This window comes from Drosophila obscura, unplaced genomic scaffold, assembly GCF_018151105.1.
Source record: "Drosophila obscura isolate BZ-5 IFL unplaced genomic scaffold, ASM1815110v1 contig_170, whole genome shotgun sequence".
NCBI classification, from domain to species: domain Eukaryota; kingdom Metazoa; phylum Arthropoda; class Insecta; order Diptera; family Drosophilidae; genus Drosophila; species Drosophila obscura.
Genome location: NW_024542758.1, coordinates 1,194,903 through 1,215,728, shown reverse-complemented (window position 1 = coordinate 1,215,728; position 20,826 = coordinate 1,194,903). Strand labels below are relative to the sequence as shown.

Sequence of the window (20,826 nt, the reverse complement as noted above, 5' to 3'; positions counted from 1 at the left end):
CGATTACCCAAGGATGCTGTTTCTGATATGTTTTCGCTGCCATAGGTAAAGAAAGAACAATTTGAGACGCTTTAGAGAGTCTACCCAAGAGATTCAAATACCAGGAGCGCCACAGCAAATTCATTAAGCCATATCCATGCTCATTAGAAGTTCAAATAACTTTCAGATACTCGTACTTTGAGAGCAAACATAACCCAAAAGTTCCGTCCGATGGATATCATGGCCAAGGGTTAATTGGCTGAAGCCGGGCCAAAAAGCGAATGAAATGGATGGCAAATCTCGGCTGGCTGTTAATCATGTTATTACTTGGCAAGGCAATTAATTAATTTGAGCTATTTATATATTATGCATGAGCCGGATACAAATGTATCTGTGTCTGGCCATCAGCAGAGAGCGCACACACACACACAGTGGGTGGATGGGGGTGAAATGTGCTGAGCCAAGCTGTCAGAGACTTTGGTCATATTTGGTTTTATTATTATATGCATATGTTGACATTTACAAAGCCAACAGTGGAACGGGGGAGGAGGAGAAGAAGGAGTTGGAGAGGGATGCGGAGTCGGAGTTGGAGGTTTTAGCTTGTGCAAATAACTTTTTGTATCTAGTATGATCCATCAGCAAATGCAGTGAACAAACTTTTCCCTTTTCCCCAGCAAAAACATGATTTTTTAGCCCAACCCCAGACTCCTAACCACTCAAACCCTCAACCCAACGCCTCACCCTCACATGGCACCCCCGCTCAGAAACCATAAACCAAACACAGCAAAGACATTTAAACAAATCAAGCAATGAAGCTAAAAGTCTCTCAACCGTATCACACATGAGACCAGAAGACCGACCCCCTCTGCTCCAACAGTGGAGTGGAATGCTTCATTTTGCCCAAAAAAGCTACGGAAAATGCCAAAGCAATGTAAGGGTTAACAGTCTCTCGCTCTCTCTCTCTCTCTCACTTTCTCACTCTCTCTGGTTGGTTACTTAAGTGATGAATATCTGGAGAGAATTTGTATTCGCTTTAATGGATAGATTGCGTTAGCCGAATGAGACCCCTGGGACATAAACTGAAGCCAGAATGGAGCGGAACCGAAAGGAAAAGTACCCAAGCTAAGTAGGTACATGGATCGTGTCGAACCCTATGGCGGGGGTTACTTTATGGATAACGAGTACCAGTGCTAATTCAGATAGCAGATGTTTCGTCACTCTATTTAATTGACCTTCCAGTAGAATCAGCTGGAAATAAGACCTAAACGTGAATTTGGACTTCGTTTAATCCCTCATCTGATAGTGTTTATTTCGAAGCCTTTCTGGCAGCCACAAAACTACATCCTTCCACCGAATACGATTTTGTTTGCATTTATGCTAGTGGCATAGGTGGCATTGTTCTGCAGAAGCCCCCGCCAGAGCGAGGACGACCAGGATCAGGCAGAGAAACTTCATGTTGATATTTATGCAGATGCTTATCGAATGCACAGCTCACTGCCTGGATACCCCCATATATAACCTCGCATTCCTGGTCATGCTTAAATGATATTTTCAGTGCTTATTTAATGAAAAGTTTGAGACGAGAGAGAGCACACAGCTCTCTCTCTCTCTCTCTCTCTCTCTCTGATTTCTTATGTAATGAATATCGGGAGAGAATTTGGATTATGTCATGAATCACCCATGATCATATGTAGTTGGAGAGATATTTAAATAAATATGTAGAGATATACCTATGCTTACAATACCCAACTCTCTGTCTGTCTATCTCTCGCTCTCTCTCTCTTCTCCATTGTTGCTTAGCAGTTAAGGGTGAGTATCGGGTAGCGCCAATGACTTTCCGACAGATTTGTGCGAAAAAATAACCCCTTAATAATCTTTTACAATTGTATTTAGGTATACATTTACAGAACTCGGTAAGATTACAAAATTACAAAAATATCAAATCGATGTATCGAGGAATGCAATCTCCCTAAACTTTATATTGATAATCTTCATTTGTCAGTAGTTCTTATCGCCACGAAACTACTTTCTGCCTTCGACGATGATTGTGTTGTTGTTCAGGTTCTCAGTTCCCTGGCCAGCAGAAGCCCCCGCCAGAAGAAGGGCCGCCAGAGAAACGTAGAAAAGCTTCATTTAAATTGTTAGCCAAATGACTGTGGAAAGTACAGTCCGCTGACTGGCGACTCTTATTTATATACCCAGGCTTCCAGGTCATGCTTCAATGCTAACTTAACATTGAAGCAAGAAGTAATTACGGGATTGGATATTGGATATGATTACCATAAATAATTGGCAAATATTCCATGGATAGTTAACGTAAAACTTGCAAATATAAATGCAAATATGGGTTGGGTTTCCCAGCCTGAGACGGGTTCGTCGTAAAATCTTTAGATAATAGTCAGCGGAGCAGCCTAACGTATTTCATCTTCATTATTTATTATTTGCACAGCCCACTGTATCTTTAGCCGTTCTTTAGCCCTATCTATCCCGTCTTACCTGTATGCCTGCCTCCCGCTCTAGCTAACATTCGTTCTTAGCTTAGCAGCAGCCCCAAGCTGCTCTAACGCTCTCTTTCTATCGCTTTCTTTTGCTCTCTGCCAAGATGCTCTGCTCTGCATAGGGCAGGGGCTTGAGCAGATCGTCACATGCTACAAATTACATACCTAAATACATACTTGCGCCTTGTTAAGAATTCCTGGGAACGTATGTACTTTGATCTCTTTGACAAAACAGCTTATTATGCTATTATTATATATTTATATATATATTATATCTATTCTCCCATAAATCCGCTTTCCCGCTTTTCCAGCCACATTCTCAACAATAATGATTTCGATAATCGTTTAATGCGAGTGATTTCTTTGCAAGATTGTCTCCCGACACAATGGCTCTAGTATCTATCCAATTTTGATAACAATGTTATTCTGATTTGTGTTTTTACCGCCTCCTGTTGGTGGTGTGGGTTCTGATAGATCTGGTGCCTGTGGTGCCTGTGGTGGCTGTTGTTGTGCCTGTGGTGCCTGGGTTGGCTGTTGTTGTGCTTGTGGTGGTGGTCCTTGATATTGCTCTGGTGCTGGTTGTGGTTCGTATATGTTCGTAATTCCGAGTGGAGGTTGTCCACTCACCAGAGCGACAAACCCAATCAGGAGCAGAGCAAAGCTGATGCACTTCATCTTGGTGTGTTGGAACAGTGAAGACGATCCATGCGAAGCGAATGCTTTTTATACTCGACGATCGAAAGAAAGCCCCAGTTAAGAGAATTGTTGAAATCGTTTAGGGCACAACATCATCCCACTCAAAGTGGTGCAACTGGAGAGAATTTGTGTAGTTCTCTCAAATGGTTCTGGACAGAATTGGCAGCTCTAATGGAACTAATTCCTGCAAACATCTTAGACACGGACTTCACATAACTTTCAGGTGAAGTTTTCTTCATAGTTTTCTTCATGTACATGCATACACATGTATCTGTTTGTCCTGGCTTTCGCCAGGACTCCGCTTGGGTGGGTTTTCATAGAGTTTTGGGTCTTGTTTGTCTTGTCCCTGTCCCTGTCCCTCTTTCCTCCTTGCTGTGACAAAATTACATTTTACACATTAATTTGTGTAAGTGGAAACATTTTACATGACATTTAAACTTGCGTCAGCTCCCGCTCTCTCGCTCTCCTGGTGACTGCTGCCTGGTGAATGGCTCCTTGCTGCTTGTTCCTTGTGGTTGTCTGGTGGTTGTTGCAGCTGCAAACCACCCAAAAGATACACCACACACCAGTTAGATAGAGCGTGGGGGAAGATGATGAGAATGGAGATGGGGATGGGTATGGGTATGGGTTTGGGGCTGGGGATTGCCTTGCACTTTGTCTGTTGAGGCGGAATATGCCGCGTTCAGTTCTCAGTTCTCACTTTGAGCTTATTTTTTGGGTGGGGCAAAGACTCCGTCGCTCATCGTCCCTTGATGCCACAGCAAACTTTCCGCACAACTGCAATGGTGTAAGTGGTCTCTGGGGGCGAGGGCAGCATTGGTATGGTATTGGTATGGGGCGCCACGCCACGCCACGCCACTCATCCCCACCTGCGGTCGTGTAGTCAACTTCAACTTCACTTAAAATCCTTTTTGCCATTACGTTTCGATGCATATGAGGTTTTGTTTTGGAGGCAAGTGCTGCGACTCTGCTGCCACTCCTCCCTCGGCTTATTTATAATTTAAATTTGGAAAAAAGTTTTGCCAGGTTGCATTCCCAGCCATCGAGTGGGTGAACTTTACTTTTATGTATGTAAATGCCGCACACACCATATCCACACCCTGCTCCTGGCTCAGGGCCCCCCTCTCTTGGCCCGGCTCGATGTCATTCAGAAAGTTTCACTTTTGGCCATGTGAGAGAGACATGAGCCATGAGCCATGGGCCATGGGAGAGAGCCCCTGTCCTGCTCTTTGCTGGAGCAGCAGCAGTCGTTATGGCCTATGATTAGGGCTATTAGAGTGCAGTTTAGTTGGGCTTATGACCCAGACTGATGTCCGTGTGTGTGCGTGTGGACCTTTGACTGGGTTAGCTGCTGGATTATTTCCCATTGGAGTAGATTCCAGGGGAACCACTCATCCATTTATCTGTGGTCCAGCAGCAGCATCAGCACCAGCAACAGAGTTCTAAGCACCCAAAAATAAATACATTTTGAACAGCTTTATCAAAGCTGAAAAGCCTGCTCCAGCCAGCCCCGCCCGAAAGACAGTTGGCAAACTTCAACCAATAAAAATTAAAATATTTAAGCAAAGCGTAAAGATGCAAAGCTCCGCAGTAAAGAAAGATACATGGCCCAGGTAGAGCTTTCGGCTCGGTGCCGGCTTCTATTGAAGATTAAAAATTCCACACAACCTGCGTGGGAGCAGCAGGGGGCAGCAGTGAGCAGCAGGGGCGGTGGAGGTCTCCACCGAAAGTATCATTGCAAAAGTTTCATTCGCTTTTCTGCGAGAGATTTTGAAGCTGCGGTAAAAATGCCTGTGCAGAAAAAGAAAAGAAAAGAAGAGACAAAGAGGATTCTCTCTCTCTGTATGTGTGTGTGTGTGTGTGTGTGTGTGCTAAGTCTTTTCTCAGTTAATTATGCAAAGATATACGCTTAAAATTTTGCAATATTACGTGCATATTTCAAATACCCGGTCCTGAAAATTCCCGGTGCCAGCGTAAAAACGTAGAGCCGTAAAAATGCCTCCAAGGAGACAAGGATCCAACGATACACACACACACACACACACACACACACACCTCCAGACAGCTGTGCCAAGGAGTAGGGGCCAAAGGTTATGCCTCGTACGTGGCATGCCCCAAGACCGAGACCAGGACCCAAAGGCAAAGGGCTGAAAAGTGTTCTTTTTTGGATGTGTCTAGAGATGGAGGCTGCCCGGAATGGCTGAGTCTGACGCTGAGGATGAGATGGTGGAAGGTTACTACCCTTGGCACACGGATTTTTAATTGCTCGTTTGCCTTGCAATCATCGTTCGTCGTAACGCTTCTTGTCGTTTATTGTTACCGTTAACACAACCGTTACCACTGGCCCAGAGGCAGAGGCACAAAGTGAACGAGCGGATGAGCCCGTTTTGTGTCTAATTAAAGTGCTCCGATTTTAATGACACCATGACCCACCCTGGAGATTCTCCGGTAAGAGGTGGACTATGGCGACAGGTTCTATCCACTTTATGCACTGAGTACCGATCAGATCAGAAATAAATGTTTCCATTAAGAGTATCAAAGAGAACATCGCGCAGTATCCCTACTTCTACCAGATACATCTACTTCTCAGGCTGGCTCTCTTCTGCCACGAATATTACCGAATCCGAGCACATGCCATTGTTTTCTTAATAGGCCGAAATACCTGAAAATATGTACATATATATATATTCATGGCTATTGCTTACAGATTCCAATTTTTACATACCGAAGGGCGAATCTTAAAGCCTCCAACATGAAAGGGGTGTTGGGTTTGGATCGGTGGTTGAGTTGTTGGGTGGGTGTTCCCTCTGAGTGCGTGCTGGTGACTGTGATTTATGTGGGCTGTTCCTCGTTTTGAGCCACCTCAGCTTGAGCTGGCCGCTTTTGGGCAACTCGAAACATATGCATAGATAAATTATACGCGGCAAGCGCCCTCAACCACAGCAAATACTCGTATCGGGTAGAGCAAACATTTTGATGTGACGAGACTAAATTGAGCATGCTGTGCAGTCGACGGGGGGCGTGGCTCCAGGTGCTCTGGCATCCCTCTGCTCTCGCAAGGGAATAATCCCGTGAATAGTATGTTTCAGATCTCCATTCAATTTTTGTGGCTTCCCCTTTCATGTTGTTTTTTGTTGTTGTGGCGCAACCCTTGAATAGATTTTACGAAATATTGTATTGTATGTCTGTATGTTTTTATTGTACGTCAGTCAGTTGGAAAATAGATTTTTGTTTCGGCTATCAACGGATGTGTCCCACAGCAGATGCCCACCAAAGTTTCCCACTCTCTCTGGAATGGCAGAGTTCAGTTCATTTGGAAACTCCAATTCCGATTCCGATTCCCGTTCCAATTCCTTTTCCACTTCGCAGTTTGGTTAAAGAACTGCTGGCCAAGAATCATTTAAGCCATTCCACAGGAGTTAAACCATTTTGCTCCAAATCTTTTGGCCAAACAAATCACAGCTGAGCACACACACACACACACACAGTCTCATACGGAGTGCGGTCGGTCCAGTGGGTTGATATACTAGTACGTCACGGACTGGCATGTCATGGCCTGGCTGGGGAACAGAACAGAACATGCATAACAGCAGCATCATCGTTATATCGATGGCATTCACATGTTTAGCACACAAACGAAATGCCAAAGCAAAAATATGCATACAAATCTATCTGTGCACATTGGATAGCCGAAATCGACTACAGTTTGGAGGCTCTGGGGTCTGGCGGGGTGCTGGAGCTCTCAGTTCAGTGAAGTCCAGCCAAGTGAGACAGAGAGAGAGAGAGAGAGCGAGAGAGTCGCCTCTGAATCTGGCTGGGATCTGTCGACTGTTCCACATTTTGTTGTGCATTGCAAACATGGCGTTTGTGTGCGATGAGAGGGTGTGTGACTTGTGGTACATATACATACATATATCGTATATTGTCTATATGGGTCTGGTCGTCCGTCCGCCACATGGCTGCGCCTGTCCCAATCAATTGTCCGACTGTCCAAACTTCATTTGTTATGCGCATCACAAAAATTGAAGCAAATCATTTTGCCAATCGCATTTTGATTTCGAATGTCGCCTGCTGATTGAGTGGGATGGTCGGATGAAGGATTCAAATATGCGGATTGGGGATGATTGGTCAATCGCCCCACAGTTTATGTTAATTTCCGTGTATATTTGTAGCCAGAGGCGCTCGAATTATGCAATGCCCTTATTAATTTATCTAGCAGCCAAATGGGTTCCACAGCCACTTAGAGATGGCAGCGTGACACCACCGACAACTCAATGCGATATGCTATGCATTTCTATGAAATCGTATAAGTCCTGATAGCCATACGAAAATTCTTATTATCGCCAGGTTGAAAGGATTACAATCCCTTCCAATAATCCTTGGCCCTCTTATTCCATGCTCATAGATATCTTAGTTCGAGCTGTGACTCAACTATCGCGTCACTCACACTGCCAAATACCATCGCTACATCCAATGAAGGCCTGCGGAGCATTTATTTTCGTCAGGGTTTCGGCCTGGCTTGGCTATTTATGCAGTGTTTAACTTGGCCCGCGGCTGCTTCTCCTCTGCTTACTTCTATTTTTGCTTATTTCCCCCCCCCCCCCGTCTCTTTACTTGAAGGAGGTCGGTCGGGTCCCATGAAGGCGTGGCACTTTCACGCCCCAGTCGCGTAACTCATTTTCGCTCTCCAGACGGGCCAGAAAAGTGCCGGCATGGCAAAGGAAGCGAGAGAAAAGGGAAAGAAAGTTTCTTTGGCTGCCACTTGGCACATTCTTAATTTCTTGCGTATTTTGTCAAGACAAATTGAATTTTTATGAGCGTCGTCGTCGTCGTTTGCGAAAAGCAAAAGAAATCGCAAAAGTCGTCGACAACGAACGACGCGACGGCAGCAGGAACTTTAAACTTTTCTCATCTTGTGAAATTCATTTTATCACGAGTAATTACTTTGTAAATATATGGGGGCAGACGCAGCAGATGCAGCCGGAGTCCACGTAGAGCGGCACATGCTGCCTTGCGGCATCTTAAGCGGGATAAAGTGGCTTAAAGGTGTTGGAGGGCGTGCCTCTACCTCTGATCCCCCCCACAAGTAAGAAACAAAACAGATTGCATAATTTTGCTCTCAAAACAGTTTACAGAATGTTTAATGCAACTCGCCATTGGGTTTGTCAAACCGCGACGATCATTTGCAATAGGGACACACATTTTATGATCTTAGAGAGTAAACAAAGTTGAAAGCAACAAAAGGCTGTGGGCGACAGCAGACGTCCATCCAGCTTAGTCGAAGAGACCGAAGCCCATGTCATCGTCCTCCTCTTCGGATTCGGACTCGGCCTTCTTGGCCTCCTCCTTCTTCTCGGCAGCACCGCCGGCAGCCGGAGCAGCCACAGAGGCAACGGCAGCAAACTTGCTGGGGTCCTTGATGTACTCCTTGATGGTGGTGGCCTCCTTGAACTCCACCTCTGTGGTAGCGGCGATGGCCAGCAGGTTCTTGAATCCATTGGCAATGCTGTGAGGGGCCGAGGCGATGGTCGGGTAGCCCACGGACAAACAGACAGCAGCCAGGTTGGCCACTCCTTGCTGGAACTTGGCGCGCAGATCTTCGGGCTTGATGTCCAGAATCTCGGGCGAGAAGATGGTGCCAGAGTCGTATACCTGGCTGACCATCAGACCGTACGAGAAGGGCGAAATGTTCAACATGTTGAGCAAAGTGGCCTCGGAGGCGCCAACTTTGTCGCCTGGCTTAAGGATGGGCACATCGTTGATGATTTCAATTGTACCCTTGGAAATCTTGGTCGGGATGGACAGAGCCTGGAAGAAACTGGTCTTCTCGGGTCCCAAGCCAGTGTTCTGGGCCGGGATGATGACGTGCAGCGGAGCGATGGCACCCGGACGGGCTGGCGCGCGCACCTTCGACTCGAGCAGCTTGTCGCGGACCTCGGCCAAATCGCCCTTGGTGAAGACGAAGCCAACATTGCCCTTGATGTGGGGCAGCAGCTTCTCCAGCTGGGGATTGTTCTCCAAATGACCGCGAATGGCCTTGCGCATCATGGTGTTCTTGCCCATCAGCACCACAGCCAGTCCGCGCAGGCTGGTACGGATGTTTTGCATCTGCTTGGAGCCCACATTGTCAGCGCCCACAATGAAGCACTTTGGAAACTCGTCGAAGAGTTCCTAGAACGGCACCTTCGTTAGCGGCAATAGGCCATTTGTTGTTGCACACAATGCTTACCACAACTTTGATGAAGTACTGAGCCTTCCATGCTGCCTTGTTCTCCCTAACCATTTTGATTGTGTATTAGGGACTCGTTGAAAGAATTTAAGAACTGCAAAAAGAAGCACATATTCGATTAGCGGCGTTCAGCGGCATCAGTTTGGTTTAGTTTTCTGCCCATATATACCCAGGATGGCATATATTTTCAAAGATTTAATTTTTACTCACCAAAGCACAAACTTTTCAAATGGCTGACTTTGACCAAAATGGCCGAGCGATGCAGTGTGACCGCGGATTCCTAGATCAAATATACCGCCTGACACTCAGAAATATACCGAAATATACCCCCTCATCATCAAAATATACCGTAAATATAGCGAGAAAAAACCGAATTTGATCGATTGCCCTACTATCGATACCCACTGGATACTTTTTCTTTGCAGTTGCGTTGTTTATTGAAATAAAACAAAATCTATACCGTACTTAGTCCAAAGTTCATTTTGAAACATACATTATTTTAACGAAATAAGTAAAAATCGAACTGACTGGGCTCAGTCAGGCAATCAACGTACAGAAATCCCATTCCACCTTCCATTTCATCAGAATGGGCAAAGATTACTACCAGATACTGGGCATTAACAGAAATGCAACCAAAGATGATATTAAAAAGGGCTACAGGCAGATGGCGCTCAAATACCATCCCGACAAGAACGACCACCCCCAGGCCGAGGCACAGTTTCAAGAGGTTGCGGCCGCCTTTGAGGTGCTGTCGAACAAGGAAAAACGAGACATTTACGATCAATACGGCGAGGATGGTCTCAAGTATGGCGATGAGGCGCAGACATTTGCCCAGCCCACACCTGATATGGCGCCCTTTATGTGCGCGGTGGGCGGAACCGTCTTATTTGCCTTTGCTGCCTACAAAACTTTTCAGTTTTTCTCTAAAAAGAAGGCCCCGCACGTAGATAACGACGAATCTTCATCTGATTAAAATTATTGTACACTTACTAAACGTACTTTCCGGTGTTATTGTTATTAATTTATAAAATAAAAACCAAACAGCTGAGTGTCATCGATATGTATTAAAAACGATAGGCAAAAATGGTGGCAGCTCTAGAAACCAGCCGGTGTATTTTCGTGCACAACATTTATTAAGAATTTTTGAGCATTGCAATTTTAGATGGATACTGCTTGTTGATCAGATCAGCAAACCCGGTGGGGATAAGTTGCGGGATTAGTTGGCGCGTTTTAAAAAAACAGCAAAGAGTTTTTATTTATCTCTCGGGTTACCGACATTCATTGTGATAGGTCTCTAGGCCACAGCCGACTATACGTGAGAGGATAATTTGGTGATTCACATGAAATAGATTACAGGTAAAATGATTTGAAATTAATTACATCAAAACATTAAACATATTTTATAAATTTAATGCAGGATAAAATGACTGGATACCAAGACCATTACAAAGTTTTGGGAGTGAAGAGTAATGCTACCTTACAGCAAATAAAAAAAGCCTACTACGAAATGGCACGACGTTACCATCCAGACAAGAACAAAAACGGAGAGGAGCAATTTAAGAAGGTACAGACCGCATATAGCGTCTTGAAAGATCCACAAAAACGAGCCGAATTCGATCAGATCTACAAACGAAACAAGAAAAATTCACAACAGAATTCCTTTCAAAAATTCTTCCAAAGGAAATCGAAGAGCCAAACCAGGAAAAACCCGCCCAAATCAAGCAACGATTCCTTCCACAACGAATTTGAAAGCCCTAAATGGAAAAATTCGCAAAAAATGAAAACTGTTTTCATCATCGCAGGCACTATGGTTTTTGCATATTGCACCTATAAAATGATTAAGAACAGAAGAGCGGCGCGTTTAGCGGAGATGGTTTTGGTTGCCATTTCAGAAGACAAAATTGTGGAACCGCTTGCAGCAGGAGAGGCCATCAGGAAAGGACTTTTAGACTCGTCCGCTTCAGTTCTTCCCGCCGCGACTGATGTGATAAATGGCCAAATAAACAACACCTGGACTTTGGGCACATCGCTATTTCAATCTGCCAAAACCGCAACGGAAGCGACTTTTACAGAAATATCTAAGATCTGGGACCAAACTGCCACCGCCTTTCCTACTTCTACCAGCGCAGTAGCTAGCGCCACTGCAGAAGGTGTTTCGAAGATCTGGGACCAATGGACCACAGCATCACCGAATGCAGATGCGTCATCGACTTCCTCTCTATCATCAGCTACCAGCGCCGTTGCTAGCGCTACCAGCGCCGTTGCTAGCGCTACCAGCGCAGTAGCTAGCGCCACTGCAGGAGGGGTATCCAAGATCTGGAAATGGACCACAGGATCACCGAAAGCAGATTCGACATCGACTTCCTCTCTATCATCAGCTACCAGCGCCGTTGCTAGCGCTACCAGCGCCGTTGCTAGCGCTACCAGCGCCGTTGCTAGCGCTACCAGCGCAGTAGCTAGCGCCACTGCAGGAGGGGTATCCAAGATCTGGAAATGGACCACAGGATCACCGAATGCAGATTCGACATCGACTTCCTCTCTATCATCAGCTACCAGCGCCGTTGCTAGCGCTACCAGCGCAGTAGCTAGCGCCACTGCAGGAGGGGTATCCAAGATCTGGAAATGGGCCACAGCATCACCGAATGCAGATCCGTCATCGACTTCCTCTCTATCATCAGCTACCAGCGCCGTTGCTAGCGCTACCAGCGCAGTAGCTAGCGCCACTGCAGGAGGGGTATCCAAGATCTGGAAATGGGCCACAGCATCACCGAATGCAGATTCGTCATCGACTTCCTCTCTATCATCAGCTACCAGCGCCGTTGCTAGCGCTACCAGCGGAGTAGCTAGCGCCACTGCAGGAGGGGTATCCAAGATCTGGAAATGGACCACAGCATCACCGAATGCAGATTCGACATCGACTTCCTCTCTATCATCAGCTACCAGCGCCGTTGCTAGCGCTACCAGCGCCGTTGCTAGAGCTACCAGCGCAGTAGCTAGCGCCACTGCAGGAGGGGTATCCAAGATCTGGAAATGGACCACAGCATCACCGAATGCAGATTCTTCAACGACTTCTTCTGTATCATCAGCTACCACCGCCGTTGCTAGCGCCACTGCAGGAGGTGTTTCCAAGATATGGAAGTGGGCCACAGGGTCGTAGCCAGATCGGAAGGACGTTGCCACCCTTGAAATTATCAACAATATTGCAATAAAGAAAAATGTTTATTTATTTGGTTCTCCATTCCATTCCAAAAAAATTTTAATATGAACTCGCAAAAATATATCGATGACAAGTATTGGCACTGGCCATCCCTGATCTGCAGGGACCAGGTCCAGGTTTCAGGACCAGGTTTCCAATTTGTTAAAATTGCTTTGAAAATCAACATTTTAAACGAAAATATAACGGAAAAATCTCTGTGAAAACCAATGCCATCGGCGAATGTGCAAAACTACCTGTTCGATGGTCTTCGGAGAATGCTATCGATGAATGGTATATCGATCAGTAATATAAATTAATAATTAATGTTGTGGTTGGGTTGCGTTCTTTCGGGTTGGTGAGACTAAATCTAAACGATGTACGAGGAGTTTGGGTTCACGGACTTCTACAAGGTGCTGGGCGTCGACAGGACGTCATCAATGGCCGAAATTAAGAACGTTTTTCGAAACCTGGCCCGCAAATATCACCCAGATAAAAGCAAATTGGAAAACACAACAGAACAATTTAAATTGATCCTGCACGCATACAGTGTGCTTTCAGATCCAAAACAACGAGTCATACACAATCGCGACTTGCGGAGAAGACACTTTGCGGAACACGATAATAATGGCAATCGACACCAGAAGCAGAGCCAAAGCCAGAGCCAGGAACAGCATCGGCCAAGCCCGGCCGTGAGTAAGCGACTACTCAAACTACTCCAAGTTTTAGCTAAATATTGTAAAATAGTAACTTATGGGTTGTTCGAACCACTCCACGCTGTAACCAAATACTATCCAAGCGTGGCGAAATGGTCTCTGCGAACATTGGGCCTTCTGGCCAAGTGGATTGTAACCACACTGGCACATTGGTTGGTCCAATTCCTGTCTGGTCGCTCCATTGTGACTAATCTTGTGATTTTTGGCTTCGCGCTGCAAATTCTAATTCTGATACATTGGATGGGAATGTTGCAGTTATTTGGGTGGATCATAATACGGCTCATACACATTGCATTGATTATAGTCATTTTCGGTGTGAAGCTGCTTATGAACTTCCTGCTATACATGACTCGATTGTGAATCCAAAAGTAGCACTTGGTGTTTTAAAAGACTGTCCCTTATATGCATGTATTTTTCGAATAAACATTTAGAATGTACGTTATTATATTACAATTTTCAATTGTTTATTATTCAATCCGATAGCCACATGAGACTAGACTTTGCTGCGTAGAGAGTGATAAGACCACTAACCATACAGTATATAGATGTGCCAGTTCATACAACGAAAGGGGCGCAGCTGAGTTTGCAGCGTACGTTCCCAGATCTTTGGCTTTGGGAATGGCCGCGTTGGGCTCATGACGTCACACGAGCCGACTGGCAGCAAGCATGCATGTGTTGTGTACGTGTACACTCCAAAATATATGATTGTATGCAAGATAATTTTTAGCTGCCGAAACCGATTTGTTCGAATTTCAGTTTACGTAAACGTGTGTGTGCCATGTATTCACACATACTGTGCTTGTGTGTGGGCTCTACAATTTTTGGCCGCTTGAATTGGTTTTTCATTTTGTTTTGAGGGCTGATGTGATGTAGCGACCTATTCAGGGCCGGATCAACCCTCAACCGGGCCCTGGGCAACCATCAATCTGGGGCCCTCCTTTATTTTGTATTTTTCTCAGTGGCCATTATATTTTTTATTCATTATTTGGAGTTTTGTTTTTTCAACAAAATTTTTCTGTTATTTCTAGGAGGGCCCTAGGCAACTGCTAATCCGGTCCTGGACCTATTCCCGTCGTAAGACTTCATATTTTCTTGGTGTGTTCTGTAGCTCGACTCGACGCGGGTTGAGGCATTGACGAAGCGGTTCATAAAATATTTTTTCGTTTTGTTTTGAAAAGCTGATGTTGCGACGGGCGCGCGGTTCTCTTTTAGGCTAGCCTTTGCCTCTGCTTTCGGCTTCGTCAACAGAAAGCGACAATACACCAAGAAAATATGAAGTCTTACGACTGGAATAGGTCCAGGGCCGGATTAGCAGTTGCCTAGGGCCCCCTAGGGATAACAGAAACATTTTGTTAAAAAAACAAAACTCCAAATAATGAATACAAAATATAATGGCCACTGAGAAAAATACAAAATAAAGGAGGGCCCCAGATTGATGGTTGCCCAGGGCCCGGTTGAGGGTTGATCCGGCCCTGAATAGGTCGCTACATCACATCAGCCCTCAAAACAAAATGAAAAACCAATTCAAGCGGCCAAAAATTGTAGAGCCCACACACAAGCACAGTATGTGTGAATACATGGCACACACACGTTTACGTAAACTGAAATCTCGAACAAAGTCGGTTTCGGCAGCTAAAAATTATTCTATGCATACAATCATATATTTTGGAGTGTACACGTACACAACACATGCATGCTTGCTGCCAGTCGGCTCGTGTGACGTCATGAGCCCAACGCGGCCATTCCCAAAGCCAAAGATCTGGGAACGTACGCTGCAAACTCAGCTGCGCCCCTTTCGTTGTATGAACTGGCACATCTATATACTGTATGGTTAGTGATAAGACGCAATGTCGTCTCTAGAAATATATATCGCGAGTGTTTATCGATATTTTAACAGGCTCTAGTTGGACGTGGTTTTTCCCTCTTGGGATGCAGCGCAAAAACTAATATAAATTTGATGCCTTCGTGAACGTGTAACACGAAACAGACAACACACGACACAGAAAGACGCAAAATAACCCGTTTATCTGAAACTCCAACCAAAGAATCCGCATGTGTAAGCAGTAAACCAGCAGATATAAAGGCGCCAAGGCCCCATTGTTTGTGCAACAGCTTGTGTCGAGGATCGAGTGGATTGGATTGGCCGCTTCATAGTATTAGTGAGTTCGTGATAAGGGAGCAGAGCAGAGCAGTGTCGAGATTATTGCGTATTAAGTTACAACTACACTCTCCGATTTCCTGCCTAGAAAGAGCAACAACTGCGCAGCAATAACAACAACAATAACAACGACAATGGCAACGGCGCGAAATGCTGCTGAGCCAGCGGAATTGGCTTTCTTGCTGAACAACGAGCTGAGCCTCAGCAAGGCGAACGACAACGACAGCGCCAAACCCAACATGCCCACAAATAGTCAAAGGAAATTCCTTGGCCCAGCCGCAACCAGCATCAAAATGTACAGCAGCGCCAACAACAACAACAACAAAGACAAACAGTTCAATGCCATTTGCATGAAGGCCCAAGCTGGCCAAAAGCTGATGATCATCATGCGCGGGCCACCGGGCAGCGGAAAATCCATGCTGGCCGAATCTCTACTGCGCCAAAGCCATCTGCTAGAGCACAACGATATGCAGGACTTTGTCTATAGCACAGATGATTACTTCAAGTCCAGGCGTGGCTATGAGTTTAATCCAGCTGTGCTGCCGACCGCCCATGAGTGGAACAAGGACAGGGTACGCCAAAAGGCCGCTTTGGGCTGGAGTCCCATCATAGTCGACAACACCAACATAATGGTGTGGGAAATGCAGCCCTATGTCCAGATTGCCGTACAGCATGGCTACGTACTGGAGCTGTTGGAGCCGCAAACAAGTTGGTCAAAGTCGGCCAGCAAGCTGGCACAAAAGAACATCCATCAGGTGCCTAGGGAGACCATTCAGCGCATGCTGGAGCGCTATGAGAAGACGAGTGTGCCGGAATTAATCAAGGTAAAATCAAGAATCAAGTGCAAGTCCAAGTTTTGTTTGCTCTATTTTCAAGCCCTTCCTATCTATCCTATTCCTATTTGCAGTTGCTGAAGGAAACCAAATACACAGCAAAGTTGCCACAGCTACGGCAATACCCGCCACTGCCGGCGGTGCCCACGCCAGCCACACTGCCAGAGAACGACAATCCCGATGGGCTATCGCCAAACGGTTTCAAGCTGAATGTCAATGCCCGCACTTGGGTGCCCTACGAGCAGGGTGCGCCCGCCTACTGGTCGCGATCGGACGGTGATCAGGCCAGAGCCAGAGCCTCCAGACTAGACCCAGCTGCTGTTGGAACTGACTCGTACGAGAAATCGCTTATAGAGCTGCTACGCGATGAGCCGGCCGAAAAAGCCCCACCGCAGGCTGGCTCCAGTCAACCAATGAAAACTTTCGAGCGTCACTGCCTGAATTGTCCCAACGAGCCCTCAAATTTCGTGTTGCTGCGTCAAATGTACCCGAACAAGCTGCTCACAGGGCTCTGGGATCTCTATGTGAAGTGCAAAACGAATGTGGACTGGGCCGTGGACATTCTAATCAAAGAGGATGAGCTGAATGCCGCGTCGGGATCGGACTTTGATGCGTCCATGCTGCCAGAGGAGTCGGCACAGTTCCAATGCGACTGTGGCAGAGCTGTGAAAAAGGAGGAGGCACCACCGCCGCCACGTTCACCATCGCCAACGGGATTGGTGGCCAAGTCCATGCCCAAGACCCAACGCCAGAGCCGTAATAAACGCACCTCGGCGCCGCCCAATAAGGAGCTGCAGCTGCAAGTTGAGAACTGCTTTGTACTCGGTTTGTGATGCTTCCAATGGCACACACTGCCCTCAAGCTTATCGATTTGATTTGTGTTTTTAGGTGATGAACAATATTCGGAGCACACGCGAAAGATACGCGACATTCGCAATGGCATACTCGATCAGCCGTTGATTGTTCAGCCCTCGGAAGTCGTCGAAGCGACGGAGGAGGAGGAGGATCCCGAGGAAAATAATCTGGAGGAAATGGACCTGGGAGCCACACTGATCAAGCAACTACGCACTCTGTTCCATACGGACGGTGAGATGATGCCGCCAGAAGAGGAATTGCCCGCCACCAAAGTGTTTGTGCCACGGCAACTGCTGAAGCAGCTGTACATGCTGTGGCTGGAGGGCGTCTACAACCAGCTGGAGGAGCAGCGTCAGAAAACGCTGCGCGACGATGAACAATTCGCCCGCCTACTGAAGCACCCCGAATACGCCGAGTGCAGTGAGTCCCCGAGCAATGTGAATGAACTGCTCGACATGGAGCTCGCCTGGAGCATTTACAATAGCGAGCAACAGGCCGCCAAGCAGGCGTCAGAGATGGCCGCCCGTCAGCAGCCGAACGACATTGCCACCCATTTGACCAAAATGAAGCTGTGCGAGAAGTTTCCGAATATACCCAACGACACGGTGCTCGAGATATTCTCGGCCACTGGCAGCAACTATGGCAAAACCGTGGAGGTGCTCGACAGCAATGTTCAAAGCTCTCTCAACGAGGCGGAACTCTATGATAAGGCGCTGCGCGAGAGCGAGAAGGTATGTCATTCATTATGCTCTGTCTCTGGGTTCCATTAAACCACATTTTCTTGTTCACTTTTTAGGTCGCTCTGCAGGAGCAACAGCAACAGCAAAAGTTACAGCAAACCATCAAAGTCAGCGAGAATGCGGCAGGCCAAAGCCAGCGTTGCGGTTCGTCAGCGTCGTCGAGCAGCCGCTCGCCGCAGCTGCACGAGGAGGCAAAGTGCGCTGCTCTGCGTGACTTTGAGGAGACCCGCAATCTGGCCGCCCATCATGCCCAGCTAAAGGCCGAATGCTATCTGAAGGCCAACCAGGCCGTGCAGAAGGGCAACGGGAACGTGGCGCTGTACTACTCGCAGATAGCCAATCTGCACAAGACAAAGATCGATGTGTTCAACCATCGGGCCGCCACCTGCATCATGGAAGTGCACAAGCACACCCAGAACAATCCAGATCTGCTGGACCTCCACTATCTGCACACTGTGGAGGCCATTAGCTGTCTAGATCTCTTCCTCGATCGCCACATAACCAAGCTGCGCAAGAGTACGCGCGTGTACAAGCATGTGTTCATCATAACAGGACGGGGACTGCACAGCGCCAATGGAGTGTCCACCATCAAGAACAAGGTCAAGTCCAGATTGGGCGAGCGACGTTTACGGTGAGTCCTGTGAGAGATACACATTTATGGGTAATTTCTTAACGTTTGCATTTCATCACTGCAGCTGGCAGGAGGTCAATCCGGGACTGTTGCGTGTAAAGGTGTTTTCTGCATCGCGACACTCGGAGAACTTCTGATCGACAGCCATCAATGGTAAAGGTCGGAAGACGGGCAGCAGCAGCTAATCGGTTTCTGTAATTACCCTTTGTATTGATTCTTACAAAATTCATAGTTAGCCCATTTTGCTCGCTGTGTTTTTATATTTTTTTATTTTAAGCAAGAGACATTCCTCCCATTTCGTTTTGTATTCCTATCATCGAAGTTTTGTGTGAAACACGCGAATCGGGCTAAATGAAGTCGGTAAACAGGTGCTATATAGGTGCTTGCCATAGCCAAAAACCCAACTCAAGTATCCATCAAAGAGATATATTTTTGTACAACTGCACAAGTTATTATATTAGAATAAGTCTATGCCATAAGTTAGCCCTAATCCAAAAAATTACAATCAGAAATGTTTTCTTTTGCTAAGCAATTTTTCCAGAATTAATCCATGAGTCTGCCTGCTAAATCCTAGTTTCATGCAGGTAAACCATAACGAATATTATTCGCGATCAGGTACTTCAGCGCTCGTACAGCAACCTGATACCCTTACCTACTAGAAACATCTGCCAGCTACGGAAAATCCCAACGAATTCCAGTGGAAACCCAAGTTTTTGTTTAATGTTTGAAACATGGAAAGACGATCTTTTATTAAAGACTACAAAACGTAAGATTCCTGGTCCTGTTCCAGGTCTGTTCTCCGGAAACATTGTAAATTTAGTTCATTATCTTCAGATACACAAGCTGTGTGTAAACAAAGCGAAGAATGCCTGGATATGGGCATCGTATTTGTTACTTAGCCTAGAACTTGGTCGATGGCAGTCTAAGGAGTGCTCCTTTGGGCTTTGGTTGGATCTAGCGGTAGCTAGGTAACGCCGCTTTGCGCGGAGACGTCGCTGGCGATGGCATGTTGGTGCTGACTGCTGTTCCCGGTGACTGATTCTCTTTGCCGGTGGTGTGTATGCGATTGCCGATGGCCACAAGCTCCATTAGATTGGCCCGCACACGCTTGGGCGTGAAACGTGAGGAGCCGGGGCTGTTGGGGTTTTCGCGTGGCGGTGTGTTGAGAAAGACGCCCTCGAAAATGGTCTCCAAGCTGTTGTTGCGACTCAGGGCCGCCACGGAGTCGTCGGCGTCGCTGGGGGGACTGATTTGTGCGTTGATTTCATGCAGGGCCACAAAGTCAGCATGGTTTTGGCAGGGTGGCTCCTCCGGCTGGTGCTGCTTTGGAGTCTCAATGTCCGAGATGTTCAGGTCATCGATGGGCGATGGCGTGCGTCCATGTGGCGAGAAGGCGCGTATCTCAAAGGCCGGCAATTCGTCGCAATTGCTCGGCTCCTCAACGCCCAGATCACGCTCGAAGGCCAGCGACAGGTCACTCTCGCTGTCCACCGACGACAGCGAGCACTGCAGGCGAAAGGAGCTGTTATGCTGCTGCTCCATGTCGCACATGTGTGTATTTACCGAATCCGATGCGTCCATGTTGTGGCTCGAGTCCTTCGTCTGTCCTATATTTATATGCGTTGCTTTCGAGGCGGCCATATTACTGTTTCTGCCTGCGCGGAAATCTACGCCTGCCAGGTAATCGAATCTGTACGCTGTCCTTTTTCTGCCGCTCCAGTCGGCCGGGATTTGTATATGTTCGAAATATAAATTTTTTGTTTTTAAATCCAGTCAATATCGAAATTAGAGATGTCGAATAGATGTATCGATATCTATCGATTGAGATATGAAAAGAACCGAACCACCAATTATAAGCTAGTCGAACCAGTATTTTTAAACATACAGGCAAAAAATATATTTAAATTAAAAACGTACTACTTAAATTGTGGATAGTCCGGCCAGTTTTGGTGACGGGACGGAGGAACAAATCAAAATATCACACAACTCGATGTTTCTAAGAGATGGCAGTCCAAAAAATAACGAATATAAAAATACCAAAGAATTTAGTACGGCAGCCCTTTTCACATTTTGAGCGCCAAATTTCTTAGATTTTTGTATGCAAACGACGCAGTTTCAATTACAAGCTCGCGACTTGGCCAAAACTCTCAACGTGGGTGATCGATACGAGCTGCAGCTTGTTCAGGTGACCAATTCGCATAGCTTCCACTAGTGGATGTATGACGACGACGACTACGACTCCTGTGATGTCATGTCGTGAAACTTGGAGTAAGGCAGACGCTTTTTTCCGCTCAGTTT

At 46.6% G+C, this 20,826-nt stretch overlaps 5 protein-coding genes and 1 long non-coding RNA gene across 13 annotated transcripts in view; 4 read left to right on the top strand and 2 right to left on the bottom strand.

Annotated features, from left to right (window-relative positions):
- Nucleotides 1–8,284: 8,284 nt before the first annotated feature.
- On the bottom strand, nt 8,285–9,721 carry LOC111070597 (60S acidic ribosomal protein P0). Its single transcript, XM_022361262.2, has 3 exons — nt 9,613–9,721; nt 9,403–9,496; nt 8,285–9,344 (listed from the first exon to the last, which is right to left on the bottom strand). Exons 2-3 carry the CDS (start codon nt 9,454–9,456, stop codon nt 8,448–8,450), a joined length of 951 nt encoding a protein of 316 aa, XP_022216954.1. The 5' UTR covers nt 9,457–9,496; nt 9,613–9,721; the 3' UTR covers nt 8,285–8,447.
- A 98-nt stretch (nt 9,722–9,819) lies between these two features.
- On the top strand, nt 9,820–10,451 carry LOC111070600 (dnaJ protein homolog 1). Its single transcript, XM_022361267.2, has one exon. The coding sequence runs from the start codon at nt 9,989–9,991 to the stop codon at nt 10,373–10,375; it is 387 nt and encodes a 128-aa protein (XP_022216959.1). The 5' UTR covers nt 9,820–9,988; the 3' UTR covers nt 10,376–10,451.
- Nucleotides 10,452–10,620: 169 nt separating this feature from the next.
- LOC111070594 (endochitinase A) lies at nt 10,621–12,640 on the top strand. Of its 2 annotated transcripts, none has more exons than XM_022361260.2 (2): nt 10,621–10,758; nt 10,820–12,640. In XM_022361260.2, exon 2 carries the CDS (start codon nt 10,826–10,828, stop codon nt 12,557–12,559), a length of 1,734 nt encoding a protein of 577 aa, XP_022216952.2. In that variant the 5' UTR covers nt 10,621–10,758; nt 10,820–10,825; the 3' UTR covers nt 12,560–12,640. The 2 variants fall into 2 exon arrangements, with proteins under 2 accessions (XP_022216952.2, XP_041448111.1); XM_041592177.1 differs by lacking the exon at nt 10,621–10,758 and having other exon boundaries at nt 10,897–10,966; nt 11,083–12,640.
- A 2,554-nt stretch (nt 12,641–15,194) lies between these two features.
- Nucleotides 15,195–18,898, top strand: LOC111070588 (NEDD4-binding protein 2). 3 transcript variants are annotated; one of them, XM_022361254.2, is made up of 6 exons: nt 15,195–15,470; nt 15,562–16,293; nt 16,377–17,127; nt 17,191–17,888; nt 17,954–18,528; nt 18,593–18,898. In XM_022361254.2, the coding sequence occupies exons 2-6, from the start codon at nt 15,604–15,606 to the stop codon at nt 18,663–18,665; spliced, it is 2,787 nt and encodes a 928-aa protein (XP_022216946.2). In that variant the 5' UTR covers nt 15,195–15,470; nt 15,562–15,603; the 3' UTR covers nt 18,666–18,898. The 3 variants fall into 3 exon arrangements, with proteins under 3 accessions (XP_022216946.2, XP_022216943.2, XP_022216945.2); XM_022361251.2 differs by having other exon boundaries at nt 15,558–16,293; XM_022361253.2 differs by having other exon boundaries at nt 15,527–16,293.
- A 346-nt stretch (nt 18,899–19,244) lies between these two features.
- On the bottom strand, nt 19,245–20,322 carry LOC111070598. The gene is made up of 2 exons (XM_022361263.2): nt 20,092–20,322; nt 19,245–20,034 (listed from the first exon to the last, which is right to left on the bottom strand). The coding sequence occupies exons 1-2, from the start codon at nt 20,167–20,169 to the stop codon at nt 19,483–19,485; spliced, it is 630 nt and encodes a 209-aa protein (XP_022216955.1). The 5' UTR covers nt 20,170–20,322; the 3' UTR covers nt 19,245–19,482.
- LOC111070599 overlaps nt 20,245–20,826 on the top strand; it is a 105,104-nt gene continuing 104,522 nt past the window's right edge. Inside the window, exon 1 of one of the 5 annotated variants that reach the window (XR_002607374.2) lies at nt 20,245–20,796. This is a non-coding gene — a long non-coding RNA (uncharacterized LOC111070599). The remainder of the gene's footprint in view (nt 20,797–20,826) is intronic. The other 4 variants (XR_002607375.2, XR_005967556.1, XR_002607373.2 and 1 more) reach the window with 4 other exon arrangements.